General features: G+C 41.2%; 1 protein-coding gene across 2 annotated transcripts in view; it reads left to right on the plus strand.

The window, feature by feature from the left end:
* Nucleotides 1-27,859, plus strand: part of bbs9 (Bardet-Biedl syndrome 9) — a 169,688-nt gene that overhangs the window by 54,978 nt on the left and 86,851 nt on the right. For both annotated transcript variants that reach the window (XM_020615539.1, XM_020615538.1), the window contains 4 exons: nucleotides 561-701; nucleotides 1,902-1,997; nucleotides 2,798-2,970; nucleotides 3,487-3,639. In XM_020615539.1, the coding sequence (XP_020471195.1) occupies nucleotides 561-701; nucleotides 1,902-1,997; nucleotides 2,798-2,970; nucleotides 3,487-3,639 (563 nt within the window). The remainder of the gene's footprint in view (nucleotides 1-560; nucleotides 702-1,901; nucleotides 1,998-2,797; nucleotides 2,971-3,486; nucleotides 3,640-27,859) is intronic.

The following is a 27,859-nucleotide window of genomic DNA, read 5'->3' on the forward strand; positions in this document are numbered from 1 at the left end:
AATTTCCCCCCACTTTTCACCAACTTCCCTTTCGGATGTTTGACAAACAGCCCTTCGCACTCTGTGTTGATGTTGAGTCTCTTGGTCTCGTAGCTCTCAGATACTCATGTAATCTGAACATCTGTAATGTTGACTGTGGTAACAAAGGCTAACTTGACCTGTTTGGAGAGAAAGTCTAGAAGGTGATGTGTCGACCACATTTGATTCACCACAGGGGACTTTGGCGGAGATGGGCGCCACTTAGAGAGGAAGGAGGCTGTGACTTTGGCTTTTAGGAAAAGAGCTCCAGGATGAGGGAGATTGGAGAGTTCTATGACATCATGACAAATGAATCAGTTATTTTTATCATTATTAATATAATGAAGAAATGATAACTATAAAGGTAACTACTGTCAACTAAAAAATGACCGGCTAGTGCCTCTGAGTGTTGTAGGGGTCTACATCCTCCACAGGAGTTGGCAGCTCTACAGCTTTGCTACAGAATAGAAAGGACTGAATTGGTTAAAACTTCAACATGAAAAAAAAACATTTAAAATTCTGATGTATCCTTGTTTTCTCAGGAGTTCCCAGGGTTCTCCAGTCCAGGTTCAGTCTTCCCCTGGCGCTGGTTTGTGCCCCTTCCTCTCCAGCCAAAACCACAAAGTTTAAGATCACTGTGGACACCAACCAGCCACCGGTCGACCTCAAATCCATATTCCCAGGTAACACACACCCACACATTCAAACCCTCACACATACTGATGCTGTGTGCTGCCACTTTTCTCAGTGTCCCAAACCATGAAGGCCCTGCTTTTGAATTGTTCTGAACTGTTAAATTCCTGTGAGCTGAAACACATTGTCTTGTTGTCTTATTTAATCCTTTGGCAGCTGTGTGATGTTGGCCATGTTTGTTAAACGGATTCATTTCTGCAGGTTCAGGTTAGGCGGCCCAGTAGGTTTTATGCAATTGGAAGGATTAACTGATTATCCCAAAGTCTGACTACAGCTTCTTTTGTGTGTACATGGCTGTGTACATGCAAGATGAGTTTATGAAAAAAACAAATTGACAGTGTAAATGAAACCATAAATGTAATTCATATAATATTGCATTTGACGGAATTGTGCTTCCAGCTGCAAAATGTCATGTCATACGCCTTTTTAAAAGTGTCATCAAAACATTAAAAATTAACATGCAGCTATTAGGCACTAATGCATTTTTACAGCTGTTTCTTTTGCAGTGGTTTTGTATGGGTCAAAAATATCTCTCTCTCTGCCCAGGTGTGTATCAGGTAACCTGCAAATTTAACTGTGATTGTTACCTTGGTGGCACAGGTTTAATTTCTGGGGTGGGAGCAGTTTTTTCACCGTAAAATGTATTCAGAGAATTGTACAGTATGTGCAGTGCTCAGACGATGGGCTAGCTGGGGCTCTGTGGGTAGCTGGTGTTGCAGTCTGCAGCTCATCTTCTCCACATGCTGAAGCGCCATTGAGCAAGGCACTAAACCTGGCTGCTCCCTGTGGCCACATGTGGTGTTACACAAAGTCGAGCGGCATGAGCACGGACGGACAGTTAGGAGAGGGAGTGAGAGAGATGTGTAGCTGAGCATGTGCACTCAACTGTTATCTTTGTGTGTATATCTATACAAATGTTTTTGTGCATGTTTATTTATTTATGACTGTGCATGTGTTTGCTTGAACCCTGAGAATCTCTGTTGTGCTTCCCTCTTATCTAAGGATCGCTACAGTCAGCTGCTCTGATGTCTAAACACACTCACTGTTCATACTGATTGTGTGCTTTTCTGTAAAGAGGATAAATTGTGTGTCTTTGTGAGCAGTGTGACACTATCTTGTTCACCCTGCATTGTGATTGAGCATCCTATCAGTCTCATCACTCTGCTCTTTGTCTTTCTGTCTCTCTGCAGCATGCTCAGCTAAATCAGAAGATAAGGATGGGAATAGCTTGGCTTTCCAGTTTCTGTCAGGAGCCAGTGTTACTGTACTGGCCTCCAAGACCTCCCGTGAGTCTGACTACAACACTGCACAGTGAATAGGATTGTTGTAAGACACTGGTTCACCTTCAGGCGGTATCTGTACTGCTTGATGGCGTTTAGTCATTCTCAGTAATGTTTTTGGCATTTTGATGCATCTTTGATATAATGTATTTCACTACCTTTTGATTCCTCACTGTGATTCTGATTAACGTACCTTTTGTTAACCTTTGATACCTTCTGAACCTTTTGCAGTTCCTAAAAAAACTTATTATTAAAGAAACATTAATCCTTCATGAAACTGATAGTGCAGATAATGTGACAGCATCTTGTTCCTTATGATACCTGATATATGATAATGATGCCTTTTGGTTTCTTTTAAACCTTCCAGTACTCATTAATACCTGTTCACTAAGAACTCACACTCAAAATCTCATACATGTTCATCCTTGATACCCTAATACTGTACCTCCTGATACTTTTTCTAGCTCATAGGAACCTTTTGGTATCTTTCAGTATCACCTGTTACCACAGATACTCTAATCTTTCATTGTTACCACCTGTGTAAACATTTTATTATCTTTAAATACTGTACCTCTTCACAACCTTTTGCTACTGATCCATAAAATGTACATTTCTCTTTCCTTCCGAAGTCAAATTAATGTGCATTAATTCACAAAGGAATTAATACATCATTATGAAAGAGCAATAACTATAGCACTTTTAGTGATTCTTTAACAACTTTTAAAAGTCTTTTATATAATTTTCAGTGATATTTTTTATTACCCAGTCCCTCTGTAAATGAGTCTGTCCATGCGTTTGTTTGTCAGAGCGTTATCGTATTCAGAGTGACAGTTTTGAGGACATGTGGTTGGTGGTGAAGGAGTTGGTTCAGAGGTTCGACCAGCATTTTTCCAAAGTGGGAGTGAAGGACTTCAAGAAAAGCTTCAGTGGACCACTCCCGCTGCAGGAGTACTTCCTGTGTGTAGACCACCACTTCCAGGTACACACACACACACACACACACACACACATACACACATACATACACACAGAGTTGACATTCCAGTTCATGAGTATATCTATTCAGATGGCAAACATTGCTGTAAATCCACCAATGTCAGAGGTCAGAAACTTGAATTAAACCGCATACAGTCCACTGTTGTTATAAAATCACAGTCATTACAGTACAAATCTTCTGCATACTGGCAGCATGAGTACAAACGTGCAAACCTCAGTGCCTCCACATCAGTCACAGAACTGCTACACCTCGCAAGCCCCAGTGCTGCAGCTTAGCTTCTGGCATATATTCAAGTTGTTGCTGCTAACACAGGAGTGCTCACTCTCACCCTTATGACTGTGTTGTATTCGTACATGTTAAGTTATAGTTCTTTTAGTCTACAATTTTTTTTGCTCCTACTTACTGTTTTGCATGAGGGCCCATGGAGTTTTATCTGTTTGAGTGACTTTTTTTGTCTGATAGGAAGTCAGACTATATTTGTTTGTGTTTGTGTGTTAGCTGCGTGTCAATGCTCAGCAGTACCAGGACCTGCTGTCAGAGCGAGCCGTCCAGTTCAGAGCCATCCAGCGCCGCTTGCTGACTAGATTCAAAGACAAAACCCCGGCACCCCTGCAGAACCTGGACACACTTCTTGACGCCACTTACAGCCAGGTCAGTAACACAAGAGAAAGCTGAACATGGGTGACTGGGAGAAGCCGCTTGTCTGACATGAACTTCAAGGATCAAAGGATCAAAGATTTTTATTGTCAATTCACTATATGTGCAGGACATAACAGAAAAAGCGAAATACTGTTTCTCTCACCAATTTTGAATGCCCATACCATTTATGAAACTAAAATAGAATAAAAGTTGAATGAAAATAGAATAAAATAGAGTAAGACAACTAAATTAAAGTAATTAGGATAAATCTAAATGGTACAACCTAATAGGCTATGAATCAAACCCATGTACAATCAATGACAGTAGTGCAAATAATAAGAAGATTGTCAGGTGGTCAGCATAACCAGGGGTGTTGGTGATGAGGTGCATAATAGCGTATGAGATGTACATGGGCAGTAGTGCAAATGATCAACAGCAGCAGATATGATGATTTACATATAATATAACAAAAAGGGGGAATGTACTGAGTTTGTGCAAAACAGCAGAGGTACTCTTTTTATGTTCTATGGTGGGTCCCAGTCCAGGGGCAGAGGGGGTGAGGTAATGGACAGCATCCTCACAGCCTGGTGGATAAAGCTGTTTGTAAGTCTGGTGGAGTGGGCCTGAAGACACTGATACATTCTCCCTAAAGGCAGGAGTCTGAAACTTCTATTGGTTTCTGGAAATGGTTGAAAATGGTCAGTTCACTTGGTTCAGCATCTGATCAGGATGATCTGAGAGGACTGCAAGGGCTGTTGGGGACATGGCGAAGGAGAATGAACTGTAGCTTGGCATTTTTACTTACCCTGCTGCCACTGTGACATAAATGCTGCTAATCTGCGCAAAATAGAAAATCTTTTTTAGTTGTTTGGCTTTTGGAAGTAAATTCTTTACCTCAGAAATTCTTGTCATCCTCCCGCTCTCCTGTTTTGTCTTAGGGCTGTGACATACCAATGTCATTTGGTTTCTCCTTGTTTTTCACCTCCACAACCTCCTTTCTTCTTCACAACCAAAAGACCAAGGGCAAAGAACACCAGCGCCATTTGCAATTTCTTATCAGACATATTCTCCATTAGAATCAGGTATAAACAGCAGCTGTGCTGATCAACAGCTGCTTTGTTTACGGCTTTTATTTCCGCTCTCTAGCTCTTCTTTCCCTTTCTGAATCACAAATAGATACCGCGACCTGCTGAGGGGGAGTTATTTTTGTCACGCAGGCGCAGAATGTACGCACTAGCCGGCCATTGGCTGTTGTCTGTCCAGTGTGTTCAAGTGCCCCTTTTTCAACCTGACTGGCCCAGGCAAAGTTGATGTGAAGCGACACAACAGTCGGCCATCGTCGCTGCTAGTTCTTTCACGTCGGCTTGGTGTGTCTCTGCCCTTGCAAGCACATAGTTATACAGACAGACAGAAACACACTGATGACGTGTTATTGTGGAGTTACAGTGTGAGAGCTGTATTCTGATGACTTTTTAACCTCCTCTTTTTAGGTGATTAGCTGTGAACACACACCCAGTTTGACACACACATACACACCATAAAACAAATGCATGCATGAAGTCACATTTGTTTATACAGATACAGCCTGTTACTGATAGACTTGGATCTGTGTAGACCCTCTCTCCCTCTCTCTTATACAGGCTGTGTGTGTCGGGGTGTTTGTGTGCTATAGCTGATGTCGGTACAAGCTGCTTTTAAAACGAAGCAGCCTTTCAACTTTTGTCTGATTTTTAACTTCCATGTAGGGAGGGTGAAACAGCATATAATGTCACTGGGCTAGAGTGTGTGTGAGACAAAGTGATGGTTCCTTGCCTCTGCTGTTTACACTAGAGGCCCACTTTACAGTCATCAGCTCCACTGTCCATTAGCTTCTCGTTAGCGTAGTGAGGCTGTGTGAGATCATCTGTTCATTAGCTGTGAAAGCTGTCAGTACGTCACTGTTAGGCCCTCTGTGATCAGAGCCGCTCTCTCTGCCCAGCATGGCACTCTAACTTTACACTCATTTACTGCATATTAACTTTCCGAGTTCAGAGGAATTGTAGGAGCTTAATGAGAGAAAATTCATGGGCTTGCTGAAGTTTTTATGCCTTTGTAACCTAAATAAACAGTGTTCACTTCAGGCTGATTTGAGTGTGGCCAGGATAAGCTATCAAGGAGTCAGTTAATATGCTTACTAACATATACAACCATAACAGTTTAATTTTGGTCTATTATTGTGATCATACTTCATCTGCAGTGTTTTAGGCACACTAGACAAGATAGAAAGTCAACACCTGAAGCCAATAAAACTATAATATTGTGGTAATAACATGGATTGAGATAATACACCTATGGTCCACAAACAAATACAAATTTAGTGGTTTTTTTCAGTCATATATAGTTTGACTGACTATTTGTGTCACCTGAGCTTCAAAGATGCAGAGAGTGTGCCACGCAGGCGCAGATTGTACGCACTAGCCGGCCATTGGCTGTTGTCTGTCCAGTGTGTTCAAGTGCCCCTTTTTCAACCTGACTGGCCCAGGCAAAGTTGATGTGAAGCGACACAACAGTCGGCCATCGTCGCTGCTAGGTCTTTCACGTCGGCTTGGTGTGTCTCTGCCCTTGCAAGCACATAGTTATACAGACAGACAGAAACACACTGATGACGTGTTATTGTGGAGTTACAGTGTGAGAGCTGTATTCTGATGACTTTTTAACCTCCTCTTTTTAGGTGATTAGCTGTGAACACACACCCAGTTTGACACACACATACACACCATAAAACAAATGCATGCATGAAGTCACATTTGTTTATACAGATACAGCCTGTTACTGATAGACTTGGATCTGTGTAGACCCTCTCTCCCTCTCTCTTATACAGGCTGTGTGTGTCGGGGTGTTTGTGTGCTATAGCTGATGTCGGTACAAGCTGCTTTTAAAACGAAGCAGCCTTTCAACTTTTGTCTGATTTTTAACTTCCATGTAGGGAGGGTGAAACAGCATATAATGTCACTGGGCTAGAGTGTGTGTGAGACAAAGTGATGGTTCCTTGCCTCTGCTGTTTACACTAGAGGCCCACTTTACAGTCATCAGCTCCACTGTCCATTAGCTTCTCGTTAGCGTAGTGAGGCTGTGTGAGATCATCTGTTCATTAGCTGTGAAAGCTGTCAGTACGTCACTGTTAGGCCCTCTGTGATCAGAGCCGCTCTCTCTGCCCAGCATGGCACTCTAACTTTACACTCATTTACTGCATATTAACTTTCCGAGTTCAGAGGAATTGTAGGAGCTTAATGAGAGAAAATTCATGGGCTTGCTGAAGTTTTTATGCCTTTGTAACCTAAATAAACAGTGTTCACTTCAGGCTGATTTGAGTGTGGCCAGGATAAGCTATCAAGGAGTCAGTTAATATGCTTACTAACATATACAACCATAACAGTTTAATTTTGGTCTATTATTGTGATCATACTTCATCTGCAGTGTTTTAGGCACACTAGACAAGATAGAAAGTCAACACCTGAAGCCAATAAAACTATAATATTGTGGTAATAACATGGATTGAGATAATACACCTATGGTCCACAAACAAATACAAATTTAGTGGTTTTTTTCAGTCATATATAGTTTGACTGACTATTTGTGTCACCTGAGCTTCAAAGATGCAGAGAGACATCATGGCAAGTTATGGAAAAGCAGCCCTTGTGCTGCCCCTGTTCAGCTGTTTATATACTTGACTTGGTGACAGCAGGATGCAGCGACATAGGAGACAACACCCCTGACACTTCTGAGGTGTTAAAAAGAAATTAAGTCTCAATTATAAATGCAGCAGGACTTGAGTCCATATTGACATAAGCTAACAGCAAACACTCCACCCCCACCTTCACTGACGCCTCTAGTTACTTCATGAGTTCAGTTCAGTTGTTGACTTTGTGAGGAGCCTGCATTTGCAGACATGTTGTAATAAAACGTCTCAAAGAATATCTGCAGTTTTTTAAATAATAATTCAATTGTTTATATAAATTTTTTTGTTTATCTTTTTTCTCCACGACCTTTAAGTTGCTGATAAATAAATAGATTTATCAATTAATAGATTCTGTACCCGAGCAGAACCTTATTTTCTGGTTACCAGTTTGCTCCATGTAAAAGGCTGTGACATCAACTTCAAGACCTCAGTAATTTAATACCCTAATTAATATATTTTGTCTCAGTGTTTTTGGTTTGAGGTACAGTTTCCAGCTGTCCTTCAGATGTGCAGAGTACACCAGCTTCATCAGCTTCCCCTCTTTAACCTTATTTACTAATACATTTGCATGCTACGTTTGTTTTCTGTTTCACTGGCATATTCATTTAAAAGTCAAAATACATTAGTGGTTTGACTGTTCACCACAAACTGATCATATCGCCTTTATCCAAAAGATTTTCTAGAAGTCACTGTCTTATCATAAAAGCCCCCTTTACACTGTCTGTTCAAGGCAGGATTATTGCACCACATTTCCGCCATGTTGTTCTGCATAAATGGTACCAGGTGGGCATAGTGATGACCCTCCTTTAATCCACCATGAGAGGCAGTAAAATTGGTGCAAATTGGCCTCTGTGTAAAAGGACAGAGGCAGTTTGAGGTGTTGTGGGTGGAACTGTATGAGGTTTTATCAAAGTCCACTGAGGGATTCGAATTTGAACTTTGTTCATGCGAAACCGAATTCATGACCAGAATTATTAACATGTTGTACAATATGCACAACAACATTAAGTCTGAATAATGTTGTAAATGTGCAGGATGAGCAAAAGCACATCATCGCCTTTGTTGATTTAACAGCAACAGTGTTAATAGTATGCTCTGTCTTTCCAGTGTGCTTGTTATACTGTATGTCATGCTAGATGTTGCGTTAAATGTCACACCTTTAATACTAGGATGCTGCTCCTGTGATTGCGTTGTGTTTAGTTCAGTGTAACTAGGTAAAGCCACTGCAAACGCTATGTAACCTCCTACTCCAGCTCTTCAATTCCAACCTGCAATTTCAGTTACCTGTCAAACTGCAATTATCACACTACGCCTGCTCTTTTGCTCTGCCTGATATGACTGTATGACTCTGCCTCCTCGTGCTAATGCTTTCTGCTGTCACTCCCTTCTATTGCCCATTCTTTCTCTCGGTCTCTCTCTCTGTCTTCCTCTCTTCCCGCCATCCAGCGGCTCATATGCGGGAAGTTTCTGACACATTATACACTCTGTAATGCATACACACCCGTCATAATGGAGGCTATCGATGGCTGGTCGGAAGAGTGATGAATACGTTGCATTAATTATTAATGTCAGTATTAGGAGTCATGCTGCTGAGGCCAGGGCCAGCTCAGCAGTTTAGCATCTGTAATCAGATGGATTCTGTGAGGATACCTCACAGTTTACTTTTAATAAAAGTCAGATATGTTCAGAGCCTAAGCTTTTATGTTTTTTGTTTTCTGTCTTTCTGAGTTAGGCTTTTTTAAATGGGTAAACCATTTGATAGTCATTCATTGCACCTGTTGGCCTCCCATTCTTATTAGGTGCATGTTAAAAACTTGGCTCATCAGCACATCCGTGGTTTTCATTAAAAAATGTTGTTCCTTCACTTGCCACCAGTACCTTTTTCAAGGTAATACAAGGCATATGAATCAGTGTTTTCCTGGTCAAAAACCCTCATCAGGCCAAACTTCATGGGAGTGTGGCTGTTTACCTCATGTAACGGTGGCTCCATGCAAACAATCACACGGTTGTTAGAATGTAAGAGGAATGTGTGGCCAATCAGGGACCTTGGTGAGCCAGGCACCTCTTTCATTTTGCCCAGAGGAACGTCTGCTGGGTAAATTTTCTGCATCAGTCTTGAGTGATGTGGGGATTTCCCCCTCGTTAGCGGTGTGTGTCTCTACATGCAGCAGCCATTGCTGATGAGCCGTCAGAGATAAGAGGAACAAGCTCCTTGTGAGAATACTCTGTGGTTGGCGGTGCATTTATGCAGCGGAGGATAATATTTCCACTGCTCCTTTATGGGCCTATATTTTATTCATGAATTCCTGAGAGCTAGCAAGCCACATCTGACTTTATGTGTGAACATGTAAGCGCAGGAAACTTTTTCATCTGCCGACTACAGTGGCGGGATTCCAAAATTCACCCGCTGTTTGAACTGCTTGACCCTGTGAATGTGATTGATGAGTTTCAAACTAAAGCTGGACCCTTGAATGATTGTTTGTTGCTTGTTAGAGTGGCTGGGAGAGAAGACAAAGCTCACCAGTTTGTTTGCTCATTCATGATGATCTCCATCTCTGCTCTGTGACAACATCTGTCTCTGTCCAGTTTGGAGGCGTGTTTCCTCTGCTTCCCTCCCCTCTCTTCTTAAAAAGCCACCAGTCACTGTGTGTTTTACACTCTCCCCTCTAACTGGTGTTTGGTTAATCTGTGGCAAACAAAGGTTAGCCTGGTGCTAGTGCTTGCTGGCTCACCAACTCATTAAACCCTCTCCTCAAATTTAAGGGGAAACCCAAGAGTGTCATTCAAAGAAATAAAAACTAAAAGCTATAGAAGGAGTTTGTGGAAATGGATGAAGAAAGGCCAAGGGGGGGCAGAGAAAAGGGAGCGAAGCTTTTCAGTTTCCATAAATATTTTCGCCAGCTCTGTTTCCTCAGGAGGTGAAACATCCGTCATTTGTTAGTATTAGCATTAGCGCTGGGCTAGCAGGCCCTGCCATCTGGGAGGTGGTGGAGGTGGGGGTGGAGTTTCTTGAGAGCTAGGCTTGGCCTAGCCATCCTGAGCCCCCCCTGTAATTATGAGTTCAAACACTGGAAATGAGCAGCTCGCTGACTGACGGGGTGACTGACAGGCCATGCAGGGGCCTTGCAGGGCCCCTAATGGAGGCTTCTGGTGGACAGCAGCTTGATTTATCTGGCCCCAAATGGAGCTCTAAACATGGCCAAACACAGATCCCACTGTGAAGAGTAGGACCAATGCCATTAACAGCCTGGCCTCTTGCTCCCTGCATTTGTGTGTATCTAAGAGTGCATGAGAAAGTGTCTATTTCAAATATGTATATATGTGTACTTGTGTTTAATTTGTCCATTTGTGTTTTCACATTCACTACTGAACGTCTGTTAATCTGTATGTTCATATTTCAGTAGATTTCCTGTTACACATTTTTGTTGAAGTGCATGTGTCTGCATGAATGTACACATTGTGAGCATTAGTTAGTGTTCATATACAGTATGTTTATGTATGTGCTTAAAAGCAAACCGTTAGCAGATTATGCCTGCATTAGATTAGCACTAGAAGTCTTGACAGCTCCAAAAATTTGCACCAAATCCAAAGCAGACACATGGAAAACTTACTCAAACCTGACATGCAACAATCTATCATAAGTGACCTGATTTGAGTGCAGTCCAAATAGACCCGAGGATCCAAAATGCAGTAAGAAAAAAGACCCAAATAGAGAGAGAACACCGCTGGCAGCAGAATGGTACTCCACCAAGTAACGAGCAGCCATGGTCAAACCGAGCTGTACATGCAGCATCGCAGTTCACATCTCACTTCAGAAACCTTTTTTTTAATTATTATTTTGTTTTTGTTTTTTCCTGTGATGATTTTGATGGTGATCAAAAAGCTAATGGAAAGTCTGGTTGGATCTACACAGTACTGACATGCAGACCTTTAACAATACAAGGCCCTGCTTAAACCCAACTGGACTGATTATTGCTTAGAACCCACTCAACTCAGGTCAGTTTGTAGATACTACAGGAATCAAGAGGATCCATGAATATTAGGGCTGATACACTAGGGCCTGTTATCAAATCTGAATACATCCGAGTACTGACCAAGATAGACTCCTATCTTCAGTTTGAGCTTCTTCACCAGGTGCTTGAAAGTGAGACAGTGATCAATCCATTCTCCAGGATATTTCTAATATGTAACAACATCGGTTTTCTTCCCTTCATCTGTCAGAATATCAAGCCTATCAGGTGGATTCTTCCTTGCATTAGAAAATAACAAGCTTAGTTTTGTCTGCATTCAGTACCACCTTAAGTTGAATGAACTGAGATTGCAGAATGTTAAATGCAGACTTTATGAAGTGCTCCTGTGAGTGAGGGTGCACAGCTATATAAATCTGTATCGCTGGCACAGCAATGAGCATGAGTTACATCTGTATTCATGTCAGTGTCATTTATTTAGTGAGAGAATAGAAGCGGGCCAAGCACAGAACCTTGATTTACGCTATTAACAACAGTAAGCTAATTTGAATTAAGCCCATTAATTTTTACACACTGAGATCTTCCTGACAAATATTAGAAAACCAATCTACTGCTTGGTCAGATAGCACATAAGCAAATTTTATTTGAACAAAACACGATCCATGGTATCACATGCTTTCGACACGTTTATAAATAAGGCTGCACAGCTGTGCTTCCTATCCAGAGAGACTTATCACTCACAGCCTTCACTGCAGCAGTGATAGTACTGTTGCTTCCTAAAACCAGACTGATTCTCAGACAAGAGAGCATTAGTACTTATAAACCCTTTTATCTGGTTACTCACAAGTGCTTCCAAAATTTTAGTCACAACAGGAAATAGGCCTGTAGTTATTTAAAGAGGACACATCACCACCTTTATAAAAGTAACTAGGTGCCTATGAGCAACGTGCTCGTACAAATACATGTACTCTTGTCTCACTTGAGTGTTTATGTGTTAGCACATTAACAGGTGTGTGTTCATGGAGTGAGAGAGTGTGTGTTGGCACGGTGTGAATAGCAGGCTCTTAGGTGCCCTGTGTGTTTATGTGTCAGATTAAAGGACCAACATGAGCGAGAAACTTCCCCCCGATCTCTTGCTCACTCAGTCATTTTCCAACTTCTCTAAGGAGATGTTCCACCCCATAAACACACACACTTGAACCCATCAGTGCCTTTTCTCTTTCTGTTTCCCCTACACTACAGGATAATTAGCCCGATTTAGGGCCTGATTTGCCCTTCCCGACAATCACCTTCATCCATAATTTTTTCTCCTCTTTTTTTCTCTCTGTGCAAAACATAGCACACACGAGTGCTACTGCTTGAGAACTAATGTCCACTTCCATGTTTATTTTGTTCTGAAGTCACGTTTGATCACACAAGCTTCTCTGAGATCCCTGGTCACTGGAATCAGTGTCTCTGAAATCGTTCAGTAAGAATGGCAGATGTGTTCTGCCTCTTGACTGAATCGTCTAGTGCATGTGCTCTTAAGATTAAAATGTGAAAAAATCTGTTAAAGCTGTCATTATGTCTGTGGTCTGTCATGTTTTTAAAATCGGTTAAGATTATAAAATCCTCTAGTGTGGGCCCAGCCTAACACACACCCCCACACACGGAGACCTCTCTCGAGGCCTGGTCTGGTTTGTTTTCCCTTAGACATTGTGTTTATGTGACTGTCTGTCTTATAAATGAATGGTTGTCTTTCATTAAGCTGACTGACACTTAATGTTCTGTGTATGCAACTGTGTGAGTGAGAGTGTGTCTGATGAGGGTGGGCTGTCTCCTGGGTGTGGGTTTTTTTTAATCTTTTGACGAGGAGCCACAGCAAACTCTACCTGTACACACACACACACACACACACACACATACGGACTCCTGGAAACTCCTAATACAAATAGAATCAGATTTAAAAAGATATTTCATCATGTTGGATTTTATTGCATAGTTCCTGTTGTTATGTGTGCTGTAAATTGTATGTAGTTAACTAGGGTTCTGCCTATTATGTGCATTTCTTTTAATTGTGGACGACATATGGTGTTATCTGTGTCATTTATTAGGCACCCACTATCTCGGTGCCAGTTTGAGCATGTGATTAGCCTGAAATCACATGACTATGGACCCTGCCTACCTATGTGTGAGAACCTTAACAGCTCATATGTGTGAGCTGTTAAGGATTGGTTGCTTTTTTTCTTTTTTAACTTTTGTTAGTTATTTTTTGACCCTACATCTGGAAATGATCTCTGTTTTGTGTTTCACCTGTTGAAGGCCACAAACCAAAACACAGTTGGTTCAGCAATAAATCCGATCTCTCGGAAGAAGCCCTAAAACCACCGTGCATTACTTGCTTGGCACTGATCCAGCTGGTAAATGTACTTGGGCAAGTAACTTCTGCTGCTGCTGAGTTGGCAGCGAATTAATATTGGGCCACAAACACAATGCTAAATGACGTCCAGTGCTGCTCTGTGTGCTCGACAGGTGACAATTTGTCGTCCTACCCCAAGTGGACAAAAATGTATTAATGCTGGTTCGAGATTTGGTTAATATTCACGGTTAAAGTTAAGAGACGAGAGGCTCAGAGAAAAAAAAAAACAATGAATGCATTGTGATGTGAACAGCCGCCAGCATCCTGACATCTCCATAATAACGTTACGGTCATCTTCAGTATAAGATGCGGGTTTGCTTTCCAGTTTTGATTAGTCATGAACAAACAAATTGGTGGATGTTGTCAGCTTTATTTGATTATGTTGGATTTAAATCTACCCTCTGTTCAATTCCAGGTAGCATTAGGTCATTAAAAAGTCTGTTTAAAGTTAAAATGCTTCAGATTAATATTGTAAAACCTTGTAATATCAGTAGGATCACATGAATATTCTGTGATAGGGCTTTGGTTCTCAGCCCAAACCAAATCATCCCAACCCTGACCAGACAGATTTGGGCCAAGTCTGGTTTTAATATCTTTTAATTCCCTCAGGCTTGATCAGCTCAAGTTTCATATTATTTATCTTCCCCAGGTTTTAATCAGTTTCAGGCTCACTAAATGCTGTGGCAGCTGCATTCGGGGCAACACTCCATCCTCACAATGGTTTCAGTAGAGTAGGGCCATATTTTTGGATCTGACATAAGCTGTAGTTTGAAAGTCGTGTAAAAAATCACAGAGGGACAAAGAGAAGAGCGAGGGTGAGGCATACGTACTGTTCTTTATCAGAGCGACGTAGTTGACCTGCCAGAGGATTTCCTGGTAGAGCTGGAGGAGACTTTATTATTAACATATGGATGTGGTCAGGGGTAGATGGGGTAAAAGGCTGTTGAGGAGGGGGATCAGAGGGTGGAAATGTGGAGCAAGACAGAAGAGCTAGGCAGATGAGAAGTGCAACAAAGACATGGAAATACAAAGAATGAGAATTTTGAACATACTGTACCAAATTCAAAGATTTATGGATATGCAGAAATATGAGGAGATGGAATGAGGCCGTTAAGAAGGGGAGAGTGTTACTGAAATATGGGAGCAACAGAGGTAAATGGAAAGAAATTAAAAGATGGAAAGACAAACGGGCAAGTCAAAAGCAGAAAAATAATAATGTACAAAGTTACAAAATATGGTAGATATGATGTAAACACAGTGCATTTCTGTTTTCCACAGTAGTTTATGATGCAGTGCAGATAATGCATCAAAGACTTGCAAAAAGAGAAAAGATATTAAAAACACTGAAAAAGAAGAGATTACTGAGATGAAAGAGAGATGGAAATAAAGATAAGAAAGAAAAGAAATGTAGGCATTGTGACAGAGATAAAGGTAATATGAAAATAAAGGTGCTGATTGGGCAGATGGAGGGACAGAGTGTCGTAAACAATCTCCTCCTCCCTCCTCTCCTTTCCCTCCTGTCCTCTGATCCCACAGCCAACAGAATCAAAGAACAAATCTGACTTTATTGTCTGATTTATTTCTTATTGATTGGCTTTCATCTGTCTGCTGTCTGTCCTACAAATGACAGGGTGGTCCGATCTCTCTATTGCACCACAGACGACAGATGAAAGAGAGGGAATGGAACTAGAGCACAGAGACTGTAAGGAAAGAAGCTGGGGAAAAATAATGAATGAAATATAAATTCACTATGTCAAAGATAAGAGCCAAAAATAAAAATCATGAAAAAAAGAAAGGAAATTCAAGAGAGAACATTTCTAAAAGCCAAATAAAGAAATGAACAAATATAAAACAGGGGCCCCGGTGTTTTTAGAGAAAATAAGATAAAGGTTTAAAAAAAATTTATAATGTAATATTATGAAGAAACAGTCGGTTCAATTCTGCTGTGCTTTCCAGCTGAAATATTCAAACAGCAGTTCTGACCAGTAAATACATTCACAAGAACTTTCCCACCACATCAGTTCTCTTTGTGGCCTGTTGCTGGGCACCAAGAGCACCAAGCAGAGATTTAATAAGTCATCCATGCTGGAACACTGTCACGCTGGGAGGAGATTGGAGAAGCGGAGATTACAGAGCGAAGACCTTTCCCCTGCAGTTTTAATTAAACACTCTGATAGTTTAGTGCCAACAGTCTAGACCTGACTTTACACCCCTTTGGTAGTGGACCCTGACCTGGTAAATCTGTGGCATGGCCATCACTGTGACCCTCCCTGGTAAAGACGGTGGGTGAGACCTGGATCCCACTTCATTCAGCTTGGTGTCAAAGGACAGTTTTGACCCTGTCTCATGATTTCAAAACTCCCCACCTCGTTTTTCTGGTTGGAGTTGTAACACCACTGTAACATAGAAAATCGCAGCGGGGTACTGTTTACATTATGCTTTGGTTGTGGTAAGCTTAGTTTGGCCATAGAGTAAATGAAATCAACTCTGCGAGTCACAAGAAACTGTGTGGAGTTTCATGCTGCCAGCTATGTTGACCACAGACTGTAAACATGTATGCTTTTAATGATGTTAAGAGTCAAAAGGCCACACTGGAGTGATGATTGAAAATGCCCATTTGTGTTTTCTGGTCTGCACTACTGATTGTGGCCGGAGTGAAACAACAGGAGGATGTAAAATACAAGTAAGGTAGGCTTTTCTGGCTTATAATTTATAGAAACATAAGGTAGGAAGTAAAGAACAAATGGAAATAAAGAAACTCAAAGTAATTGGAACCTCTGCTGCATTACCATTATTTAACTAGACAGCACTCCAAGAGCGCAAACCTCCACCAAGGCAGATCACTGTCCCCATAATGCCATTCCACCTAAAAGCAATATTGCCATCATAGTCTGACCCTCATGATCGTCAGGGGTAGATCTACTGTGCTGGTACTTGACCATGAAAACCTCCTCCTGGCATTTGGAATCACATTGATATCATTAGTAGTTTGAAACTATTATAGTTCACTAATGGCGCTTTTCCACAGGATCTAGCTCAATAGTTTTTGAAGATGCAATGACTTTCTACTGAATCGGCAGTTTCGGCTATAATTTGATCTTAGATTTCAAGTCTGTAGCATTATGTGTCGTCTCACAGGAGCCAGTTTTGCATGAGCCCTATAAATCTGAACATTCTGACTTGGATCCAGATCAGACTTTGGTGTGTCAGATTTTATGAGGATGTCATTGTGCCATTTTTGTCCAAGCACTGTAGGCATTAGGAGTTACGAGTTAGAAGCAAGCATACTGAAATTGGCCCTGTCTCACAGTGGTGAAGAATCCCTTAAACATTTCTGGCTCTGAATTATGAGCAAACCAAGAAGCAAACTAACCAACAAATGCCGGTAAAAACATAAGCTCCATGGTAGAGGTAATTAGCTGTAAATATTGCTACATTTGGAGCGTGTCATGTGGTCTGCATGTATAGAAACGATACACACAAGCTGGCAGTCTGTCAAACTAGAATGTATTTTAACAGTATATACAGATCTGCATTCAAAGCTGTAGCTAATGGATTCTGGGCACAGACTGGAAAATGTTTGTGCTTGTGCTGTTTATGTTTCTGTTCTAACTAACAGATAGAATGAACGTACAGTAGGAACACACCAGAATGAAAACTTTCCAGATATGAATTATCAAATATTTGGTTTGTCAGTTGACATGACGTGTTATTTCATTTAGATACATTAGATGCTCATAGTTCCTACTTTTTGCTAGCTATGCATTTCTTTAACACTAGAGCAGACACTATCACCTGTCACTGGTCAAAGTGTCAAAGAACATTTAGTGCCTGTGGTGATCATGTCTTTGAAAGTCCTACACATTTGACAGCTTTGATTGGCGGCCTGATGCTGTCAGTCCTTTTCTGGTCACTACTGCACAGAATCTCGTTGCAAAAAAGCAAGATGGCAGCCAGCGTAGTGACGATATTTGGCTTTATTTCTGCATAGCGACGCCATGTCCATCATATGTATGTCAGCGGCCCACACTGAGTCTTTGATGGCTGAGGGGCAGATCTGTTGATAGAAGAGATCTATATTAGATTCTTTGTCATTTAAATGTCTGTGTGTGTGTGTGTGTGGTTGTGACCCTACATGACTGATCACCTCCATCAGTTCACTTTCTCCAAAGTCAACATGTCTGTCTATCCATGTTGTTTATGTGTTTTGTGCTTCCGCCTCACAAACAATGGCCCATTTGTAAGATTATACATATTTACTCTGTCATTGGGTGTGTGTGTGTGTGTGTGTGTGTGTGTGTGTGTGAGAGGGAGAGAGTGCGGCGGCTGTGTGACGCCAAGCCAAGGATATTTATCTTTTTGCAGTGAATTCCCAGAGTTCTCCTCATTTTTTTCCTCTTTCTCACCCCCACTCTCTCTTCCTGTTTTAACTCCTTCAAAGGAGACCATTGAGAGAAAAGCAAACAGGCATGGCAGGGGCAACACACACACAGGTACACACTCAACGCTGGGTGTGCTACTGGGTACAGTTTATATAGTATAGTGTTTGGAGTTTGTGCGCAGTGTGTGTTCATGATTATGAAGGTTTGTGTTGTGTGGGCATGTATGTTTAAGTGTGGAGGTTTAGTGTAAAGTATGTCAGCGGAGGCCACAGCGCTAAAGCGTGTGTTTGATCAGATTGTTATCACTGTGTTAGTATCACAATAGCATTAGCTTTGACCTAATTAAATATATATTACCATTGTTAACCTTTGGTTCACTCTCGGCTTTGTAGTTTTATGGAATTTAGACTCAGGTCAACCAAAGCTTCTTAGTGCTGATTTGAGTGAGACCACAACCAAACCATCACCTCAGACCTGGCTGTGTGTGTCTCTCTTCTCAGGACTCTCTGGTCTGGATAAAGGATGTTATTCAGATTTGAACTATAGTGATGCCTTGTGTGTGCAGGCTGTGTTTAGGTGTACTCCCTTTGCATGTGTTTATCAATATGGGGCTATGCGAGCTTCTTTTCTTTCTACATCAGAATAAAACAGCATTTTTGTTCCTGATGCACACTGATGAAAAGGAGTTTATTCAGCGGTAATTGCATTACAGGACTTCTCCGTGTATCGGTGCCATCAGCAGCACAGTGTAGCTGACTGTAGTTGAAATTATCTTTACATTTTTGTACATGGTTTATTTAAGACGATATTGACCAATAGAAAGTGAAACAGTTCTTGTTAATGTAAATGTATCATAATTAACTAATTAAATGGACAAAGAAAACATTGTATCTAAGTGGTGAGCTCATGCTGCAGGAGCAGGTCCAACTTAAAAGCACACCCAGTTAAGTCACTGCCTTTCTGCCTTTCCTATTGTATCAAATCCAGCTGCCTTTCTTACTATTCAGTAACTAAAACACAGCAATTTAAATTTAATACTGATCCTTCACTTTCTAACATGTTGCCCTAACAACACAGACTACATCATAATGAGGAAGAATTGCTACAGTTTCAAGGGATCTATTAAGAGAACCAATGCTAAAAATAATAAAAATATGCAAGTTTGAGTTTTGAAGTAACAGAACTGAATTTGACCTTTGCCCACCCCTTTAGCCCTTTTAGCTTGACACTGACTTCACAAAGCCTATTTTGTGTTTACTGACCTTCTGATGATCAGGTTTTAACTAGTAAGAAGACAAGGAAAAAAAGAAGCAGAGCATCTTTTCAATCGGAGTGTAAATGTTCTCCCTGTGCTCAAAGAACTCAGTATGAAAAAGGAAAACTTCAACTTCTACTTAACTTTATGCCCCGGGTCATTTCCTAACTGGAGGATTAGCGGTTCGATTCCCGGCTTGTCCAGTCAACATGTCGAAGTGTCCTTGAGCAAGACACTGAACCCCCAGTTGCTCCCAGTGATGTCACCGGTGTGTGAATGCGTGAGTGCTTGGGAGTGTGAATTGGTGAATGTGAAAGCGCTTTGAGTGTGCTGTAAAAGCGTAGAAAGGTGCTATGCAAGTATGAGACCATTTACCATTTACCCCCAAGGAGGGAAATTTGTTTCCCAGCCAGGTAAAAACATTTGCATTCACATGAAACGCATAATAAATATTCAATCCAAAGCTAAGACCCCTCCAAGCAGGAGTAAGTAAACTACTGAATGACAGCATAGTATTTTTATATGTAAATATAAAAAAGAAAATATACAAATAAAACACTCCAATCAATCATCCTGCTAACTACACCATTAGTACAAAGCTGCATCACAGCTCATCACAGATCCTAGAATTTAATAGTGTGATGGCACAAGAAATTAAGATCTTCTCACCGCATTTATAAAAACATGGGTCTGCAAAATGTGAATACTGCATGAGGTTAGTTAAAATACTCGGCACAGCAGCGCGACTTTGGCGTTGGCCAGATGCAGGTACAGAATAATGTCATTCACTGGTTGCCACGCACCAAATCTGACCTCTGGAACCCACTTCATTTGTTTCATTAAACATTTCTGTAGTCTGTGTTCTGTTAGCTGTGAAAATGCTGACACCGTTATTGTAAATTTTACATAACCACAAACTCCTGGACAAATGAGCAAGATGGGACAAAGGTAAAGAAGTAACCATTAGTGGAGAAGATGAGGAAAAGGGGGCGAAAAGGAGAAACAGGTGTAAAAAAGAGAGTCTGGTTCTGCAGCTCCAGAGATGTCTGAGTGATTCTCTGTGTGTGGTGCTAATTTGTAGTCAGGATCTCGCTGTGTTTTGTCTGCCAGGATTAGACTGCCGTTTTCTGGGCTCTGACCACACACAGACAATACACAATTTACACACACACGTACAACACAGTACAAAAGCATGCAGTGTCAGAGAAGAACAAGCGGACTTTCTCACTGTGCTGCCTGCTCATATTTTGTCTTGTAAAGCAGTGACAGTTATGAACATGAATACAGTGACGTGCTGAACGTTGACTACATTGTATTTCTCATATCATTTTGCCATTTCTTAACTCTAAAATTGGCCTTAAGAGTGAATGTGAGTGTGTGTGTGGGTGTTTGTCTCTAAGTGTCAGCATAGAGACAGTCTGGTGACCTGTCCAGGGTGGACCACGCCTCCCACCCAATGTCAGCTGGGATTGGCTCCAGCGCCCCCATGGCCCTCATTGGGATAGATACATAGATAATGGATGTATGGACTTTTTTTTGACTGAATTACAAGTGGCCAGATGTTCTTTCTTTATTATAAAGCAAAAATCCAGAATAATAGCTTTTTAATATATATGTTGATTGACTACTTTCATTACTTACAATATTTTTAATAACAAACATTTTTTAAATTTCATTCAGGAAATGTAATAAACAACACTGGTCCAGTGGCACCGGTTTTTTATGCCTTCTTCTCTGGTCACTGGCTTTTCAAACTTTAAGGCCTTCGAAAATATTTGACTGGGGAAGCTGTCCGTCTTGACAGCAATTATTGTTACGCTCATCTCTCCCACTATAGTTTCCTCATGCAGCAGCTGCAAACATCACACCGATGGCAAGCTAAGGATGCACCACCAGAGGAGCCTTCTACTAAAGACTTGTTAATATTGTACACACTTTAAGTCATTTTTTGAGCAGATCTTTATGAAACCTGTGAGACTGTAGAGATCTGGGATTGCTCCCGTCCTGAATTGTATCTTAGTAGTAAAAGAGTGAAAGTGACTCTGAGTCCCATTTGGCTTTCATTCCTGATCAGGAAAACATCTCTGAGGTACTTGTTGTGTAGTAAAATGTCAATAATATTAGAGACAGAACAGCCAGAATAAATGTGTTTCCTGCAGCAGAACAGCTGCTGGACACACAGGTGGACTTGCATCTGGCTCTGAAGGAGTATGTGTCTGTGTGTGCATGATTATGTGCACATGTACTGTTCTTGCACATGGTGCATACGTTAATCTTTATAAATATGTACATGCATCAAAATGTGCGTATACACTGTATTTCTTCATGCAAACAAGCTGTCGTGTGTGTGTGTTTGTGCACTATATGCATGTGCACTTATGCAGCCTGGGAGGTTAGTGTGAGCTGTTAATGACAGGCGTCTGTGTGTGTGTGTGTGTGTGTGTGTGTGTGTGTGTGTGTGTGTGTGTGTGCGCGCGTGTGTGTAATGAGTAGAGAGAGAGGTTCTGTGTGATTACAGGCCTCCTCTTATGACCAGAGAGACTAAATATAGCTTCAGACTAAACACTGTCCACACACATTCACACACCACAGGCCACATACACTGGCAACATACAGCACATAGTGAAGAGAAAAATCTGAGAATATCCTGAAGATATTTTTATGATCAGAGAGAGCCAGGGTTATCTTCACCGTACGTGTGCTTCTGTGCTCTGCTATTGTGTAGAAATAAATATGACTACAACTTACCAAGTCCTTAAATGTTATAGTGAGTTGTGCCAACTGGTTTCTTCCCATTTGTTTTTTAGTTCCAGCACAAATATAAGTAGATATAAAGTGTTTGACTCCGTGCCGCTGTGTCCATCTGAAGAAGACGTCATACTCTTGCTCAGTATTTTTTTTGGCTGAAATGTCTAATTTAACATCTTACTTCACCTCCACTATACACCTCTACTTTAATATCAGCAGAGAAGGTGCCATGAATCAGGCACACTCACACTTATACTCTTCACTACCCAAGTGTCAAACACCAGCACCAAATATTAGCATCACCCGGGAGGACCAATCGTACTAATGGAATCCATACAAAGTATCCATACAAATTATAGTGCCTGTATTCAGAGACATGATGTCCAGTTTGCTTATGAAGATTTGAGACTTGATTTGAATGTCAGCAACAGATATGGATGTCGATCGTTTGTATGTTATGTTTAATTAAATCATAATATAGTGTATTGTAGTGCAAATTATACACAGAGTTATACGCTGAGTTGATATGTGAGAACATGTGTGTGGCAGGCGTGTGCTTTCTTTGATGGGCCAGCAGAGTTCATATACATACATATTTTGGCTTCTGGGGAAGGTTGAAGACAAACACACACAGTTCTACCCTTAGGTTAAGTCGCATCACATGCTCTTAATACACTCACTACCAGTGTGTGTCATGCGTGTGTATGCAAATTCGTTTCGGGAGGTTGTGTGAGTGTGTTTGTGTCAGGGCTAATCTGTGTTTGTGTGTGTGTGTGTGTGTGCGCGCATATGTGCTTCAGCCCAAACTGAGTATCTTGCTGTAGGGTGAGTGTGTGGTGTCGGTGTATCTGTCTGAACTTTGACCCAAGCCACACTTCCAAACAGCTGTATCAGTCCACTTTTTGAGCTGTGTGTGTGTGTTTTCTTTCACCTGGTTAGACCTCCTCAAGCAGACAATGTGTTATGTCCAGATGTTTCCAGCTGTTCCAGTGTCTTGATAACAGAAAACATCAAGGGTTTTTTTCACCAATGACCGATGCAGTACAAGGATGTTGGAGATGGAGCTGCCAGGCAAGAGGTCAAGAGGAAGGACAAGGAGGAGATATATGGATGTGCTAAAAGAGAGCATGAAGTTAATTGGTATGAGAGTAGAGGATGCCGAGGATAGAGTTGGGTGGAAACGGATGATTCGCTGTGGCGACCCCTAACGGGAACAGCCGAAGGTAGAAGAAGAAGACTGATGCAGCTTTTTCTTGACTTTCTCAACTCACACTTAAAACCCTGATGTGCATACACGGAGTGCTGGGTTTTCTAAAGCCATGAGCAAGATGGGGTTGTTTTATAAGTGGATCAATGAAGTTTCTCCATAGTTGTACATGAGACTTTTCAGCAGTGTATTCCAGACAGCGAGGGTCAGAAAATGTTGTAAACCCTGTGAGAAAGGGGGCCTGTAAAAGAGGAAACAAACCACTAAGGAAACAAATACTTATGCCGCACGCATGCCTTTCATTAGTTACAAAGGTCTCAGACACAGTCAGGTCTTTCACATCAGAAGGCAGTTAAATGTTATATCTGTTGTTTAAGACACTTCGTTGTGGCTGATGTGGATTTAAGGGTGGCTCTGCATGAAGATGTGAAAAAAAATTTGTTCTTTAGAAATTTCCAGCATAAATAAACTTACTGTAAAACCCAACTGATTAAATGTTAAACTTTTTAAACATCACCGAAACTATCCCCAAAGGTCCTGTTCAACTTGCACTGAAATGTGTGCTGGGTGACATGACAACTATGATGGGAATATGCTCAAGATAATTTTATCAATTAATATGTAAAATAGCTGTAATAAGTATAATTATTTGGTCTTTAGACATGTTTTCCTCAAAGGCAGAAGTGGAAAATAACTAAGTACATTTACTCAAGTACACTTTTGACGTATCTGTACTTTAAGACTTAATAAAAGTATATATAGTAGTTTAATTGCCTCCACTTTTACCAGCTGCATCATTAAAGTGACAAAAACAATGCATCAATAATTGTAATCAAATACTATGATAGACATCAGTATAAAATGTGACATTCTGCATTCTGAGTATTTTTACTTTTGGTACTTTAAGTATATTTTTGTGCTAATACATTTGTAATTTGACTTAGTGCTAGATTAAAAATTTTACTTTTTACTTGTAACAAGGTATTTTTACATTGCAATATTGCTACTTTTACTTAAGTAAACAATCTTAGTTCTTCTTTCAGCACTGCTCAAAGGATAATCAAATACTTTACCGACTCCTTTGGCACTATTCATTTTCACCTGTCTTTGATTTTGAGTTTTTCACTGTAGTACAGTTTTTTACGCAGATAACTGTGATTTTAAAATTAACCTTGACCCTCTTCTAGCTGGAGTCAGTATTTTCTTGCAGTACATTAGAGACTTGTTATGCTGCCAGGTATGAAGTATGATCAGTCTCAAATGTATGTGTAGATAAACTCCAGATATTTCTGGATACAAGCCGCATTGTGAAATCAGGGCCAGACTTTCCAGACCAGCCTCCACCCAGAACCCCCTCCCCCCTCCGTCCAGCTGGACTGACCAAACCTCCTCATTATTTCATCCCTGGGTGGGCCTTGGCTCAACCACAGAGTACATGTGTGTGTGTCTGAGGTCACCTCTGAACCTGTCAAGGTCAGCTGCCACAGCCAGGGGCTACTGTTGGCCTGGGACTCAGCCTGGGTGTTAATCCCAGGTTGGGTGTCACTGCGGTGGGTCACAGTCTGTAATTTAGTTCCCTGCTTTGTCTGGGGCCTCCAGGCCCTCAGGACCACCCAGCACACTGCAGCATCTACTGACCTCAGCATCTATGTGTGCGCGTGTCTGTGTGTGGGCGGGGGAGGTTTAGAACTGGGTGTGAGATTTTTATATATGCAGCTGTGTATTATGTGTTTTGAGAGTTTACTTGTGGAGGATTTTTGTGCATGTGTGTAGGGCTTGAACCAACACGTTTTTCTGGCAAGCAGTCAAAAGCCTGAAGGTATATAATTGAAGCTCCTTTTAAAATTTTGTCTCGTGGCTTTAAACTTGGAAAAATGCACTTACAGAATTTTATACTGTGTACTATTTGTCAGCCTCTTCCATTTATTCATTGGAGCTACGGTATACTGTATGATGCTTACAGTGAGTAAATTATTCAAGCCCTTAGACTTCATGTTTCTATGAATGTACCCTTCCCTCAAATATAAAGGTTTGAGATTTTGTGTGTGTAATTTTATGCTTTGTCAAAACTCAACCAGTAATACTATCTGGTGCTTGAAAACTTGAAGAGCTCCACTAGGATTTAGAATAAAGTTTGCTGGCTTTAAACAGATGTCAGCTGCACAGCATGAGTCTGACTGAGTCTAATTGAAACAGAACAGACTTTAATGATCACAGCTAATCACACCTATCATCCCTTCATTTTCTCGTGACTGACTTAGCAGATTACCAACTGTTTCTGATGCTAGTTCGTTACAGATTTGAGGCTGTGTGTGACTGGCCATGTCTTTGTGTGTGCTGTGGTTTCGTCTAGTGGTGTTTCTATGTTTTCCTGTGCCCATATTTCAGATTCTGACAGCTACAAATGAGACATATTTATCATTGACTGAGGTATGGGCATCCAGAGAGCGATGGAGAGAAGGCCAGTCTCTCAAACTGCCTATCAGCAGAGAATAAAGCTCTTTGTTCCTGACCGTGTGAACACGCGCGTCAAAGAAAAGCAGAAGGCCTCCCTCTCTCACCCTTGTCGTCCCAGAGAAAACACAAGGGCTCAGCCGCTGCCTCATAAATCACGCTGCATACGGCTGAAGTGCGGCCTGTTAAAGCATCTCTGACAGCTGTGATTGGGGAGGTGGCTAAAAAAGTAGACTTGGACTTTATTTTTCTTACCAAAGAAACAGCAGGCACTTTCTCACTTTTTCTATTTTTATGTTCAAGCCCTTTAGCTCACACTCATCTGGTCACCTTGAACTAAGTGAAAGGGTAGAATACGCATCAACTTCTGGGTGTCCCAGCATCCATCATTCCTGATCAAGGAGTATCGTGAATTTCATACCTATTCAGGATAGAGATTATCAGTGAATTTTGATGAGGTGTCTGTAATTTCTTCTTTCTTAACCTGCCTCTTTCATCTCCCAGAGTGGCCTGCATTAAGGCATGTTCTCTAATGGTTTCTTGTAATGAGTTATCCTGTGGTGTATTAATGTTTTTCTGAGAGGACTGTCAGTGTGGATTGATTGTGTCAGGACAGAATTAGAGCCAACTCTCTTCATTCCCAGCTTACATAAAATTAGTACCTAACTGAGTGGTTGCTTGGCAGGAGTTAGACCTTGGATGTGAGGGTTTTCTGCTTTTCTCTCTGGTTTTATGGTGTTGTGAAACTGTGGGGTTTGGACATGGTTTGGGCTACACACTTGAAGACATCGCCTCAGAATCTGAGAGCTTGTGATGCATGTTTTTCACTGTTTTCTGACATATTGAAAATCATTGGTTTTAGTCTTAGTTCTGATGTTTTCAGGCAGCACTAACAGCTGAGACAATTGTGTGTTTTATGTGCAAAATGTTGCGAAACAAAGTTCTGCTTCAATCACTTGCAGTCTCTCCATAATCTCCAGTATTCATATTATCTTTTTGCAGATACTGGAGCTGTTGTTTTTGCCACCCCACAGCTTAGTCCTTCCTTACACACTGCTCATTTGGAAACTGTTCCACTGTTTTAATGAAGTGTAACAGGAAAGGAAGGAAAGGAACAGGAAAGTTTTGTGGCAATACAAGTATATTTGTATGTACAGTATGTTACTGCTACTTTGCTGATTTATTTATATTTTTGTCCCTTGTGTGAGGATGTGATTGTGTATGCTCATTTTATTTTCAGATAAGTGACATTTTCTTGGTCAGCTGAAAGATGTAAAAGTAGAAATGTCATTTAGTGAGCAAGCATTAAATGTTCCACCTGGGTGAGCTGTCTTGTGCGACAGTTATATCAAAAACATGAAGTGATGTAAAAATGCAGTTGGCATTTTTAACTCTTAAAGATATTCATTCTGACCAGTAATACTTTTAGAATGACAGGGTTTGAATGTAGTTACTGTATAATACACTGAAGCACCTGGCAGTGGCAGTGAAGTTTATTAGGGATACACTTCAGTGACATGTGTGAGTTTATTATTAATGACTTTTTGCCAAACCGGAGCAGAATAAGGAGTAGCTACTGTGTGAAGAGGAGGAAAACACAGGATGGCAAAGCCAGAGGAGGTCGGATGGGCCTGTGGTGATCAGGCTGGTGCATTCCACAGCTTTCAGATGATAAATGATCAGAGGCTGGATTAGGTTTGGTTGCCAGATCCTGTCACTTAATCCCCCCGCTCCTCGTCTCCCTTAACACTGCAGAGCCTCTTTTTTTCGAACCCTTACCGTCTCCATCTTATTCTCTTTCTCTTTCCAGCTGCCTTTTTCAGGCCAGCCTCGTTTCTCTCACTGTTCCCTCGACTCCTGTCTCTGCCCCTCGCCTCCAGTCTTATCAGTCAAAGTGTAAACAGATAGCGTACATGGTATTGTGTGTGTGTGTGTGTGTGTGTGCTTCTTTTGACCACAGACAGTAGTGGTTACTGTCTGTCTGTCTGCATATCTGTCTATCAGACATTGGGAGAAGAGATGCTTATCACCCGACCACCCGATTGCTCTGTCTCCACCTTCTGTATCTGTTTACGTCCCAAAGCACCATCTACCTCTCTCTC

This window comes from Monopterus albus, unplaced genomic scaffold, assembly GCF_001952655.1.
Source record: "Monopterus albus unplaced genomic scaffold, M_albus_1.0 scaffold166.1, whole genome shotgun sequence".
Taxonomy (NCBI): Eukaryota; Metazoa; Chordata; class Actinopteri; order Synbranchiformes; family Synbranchidae; genus Monopterus; species Monopterus albus.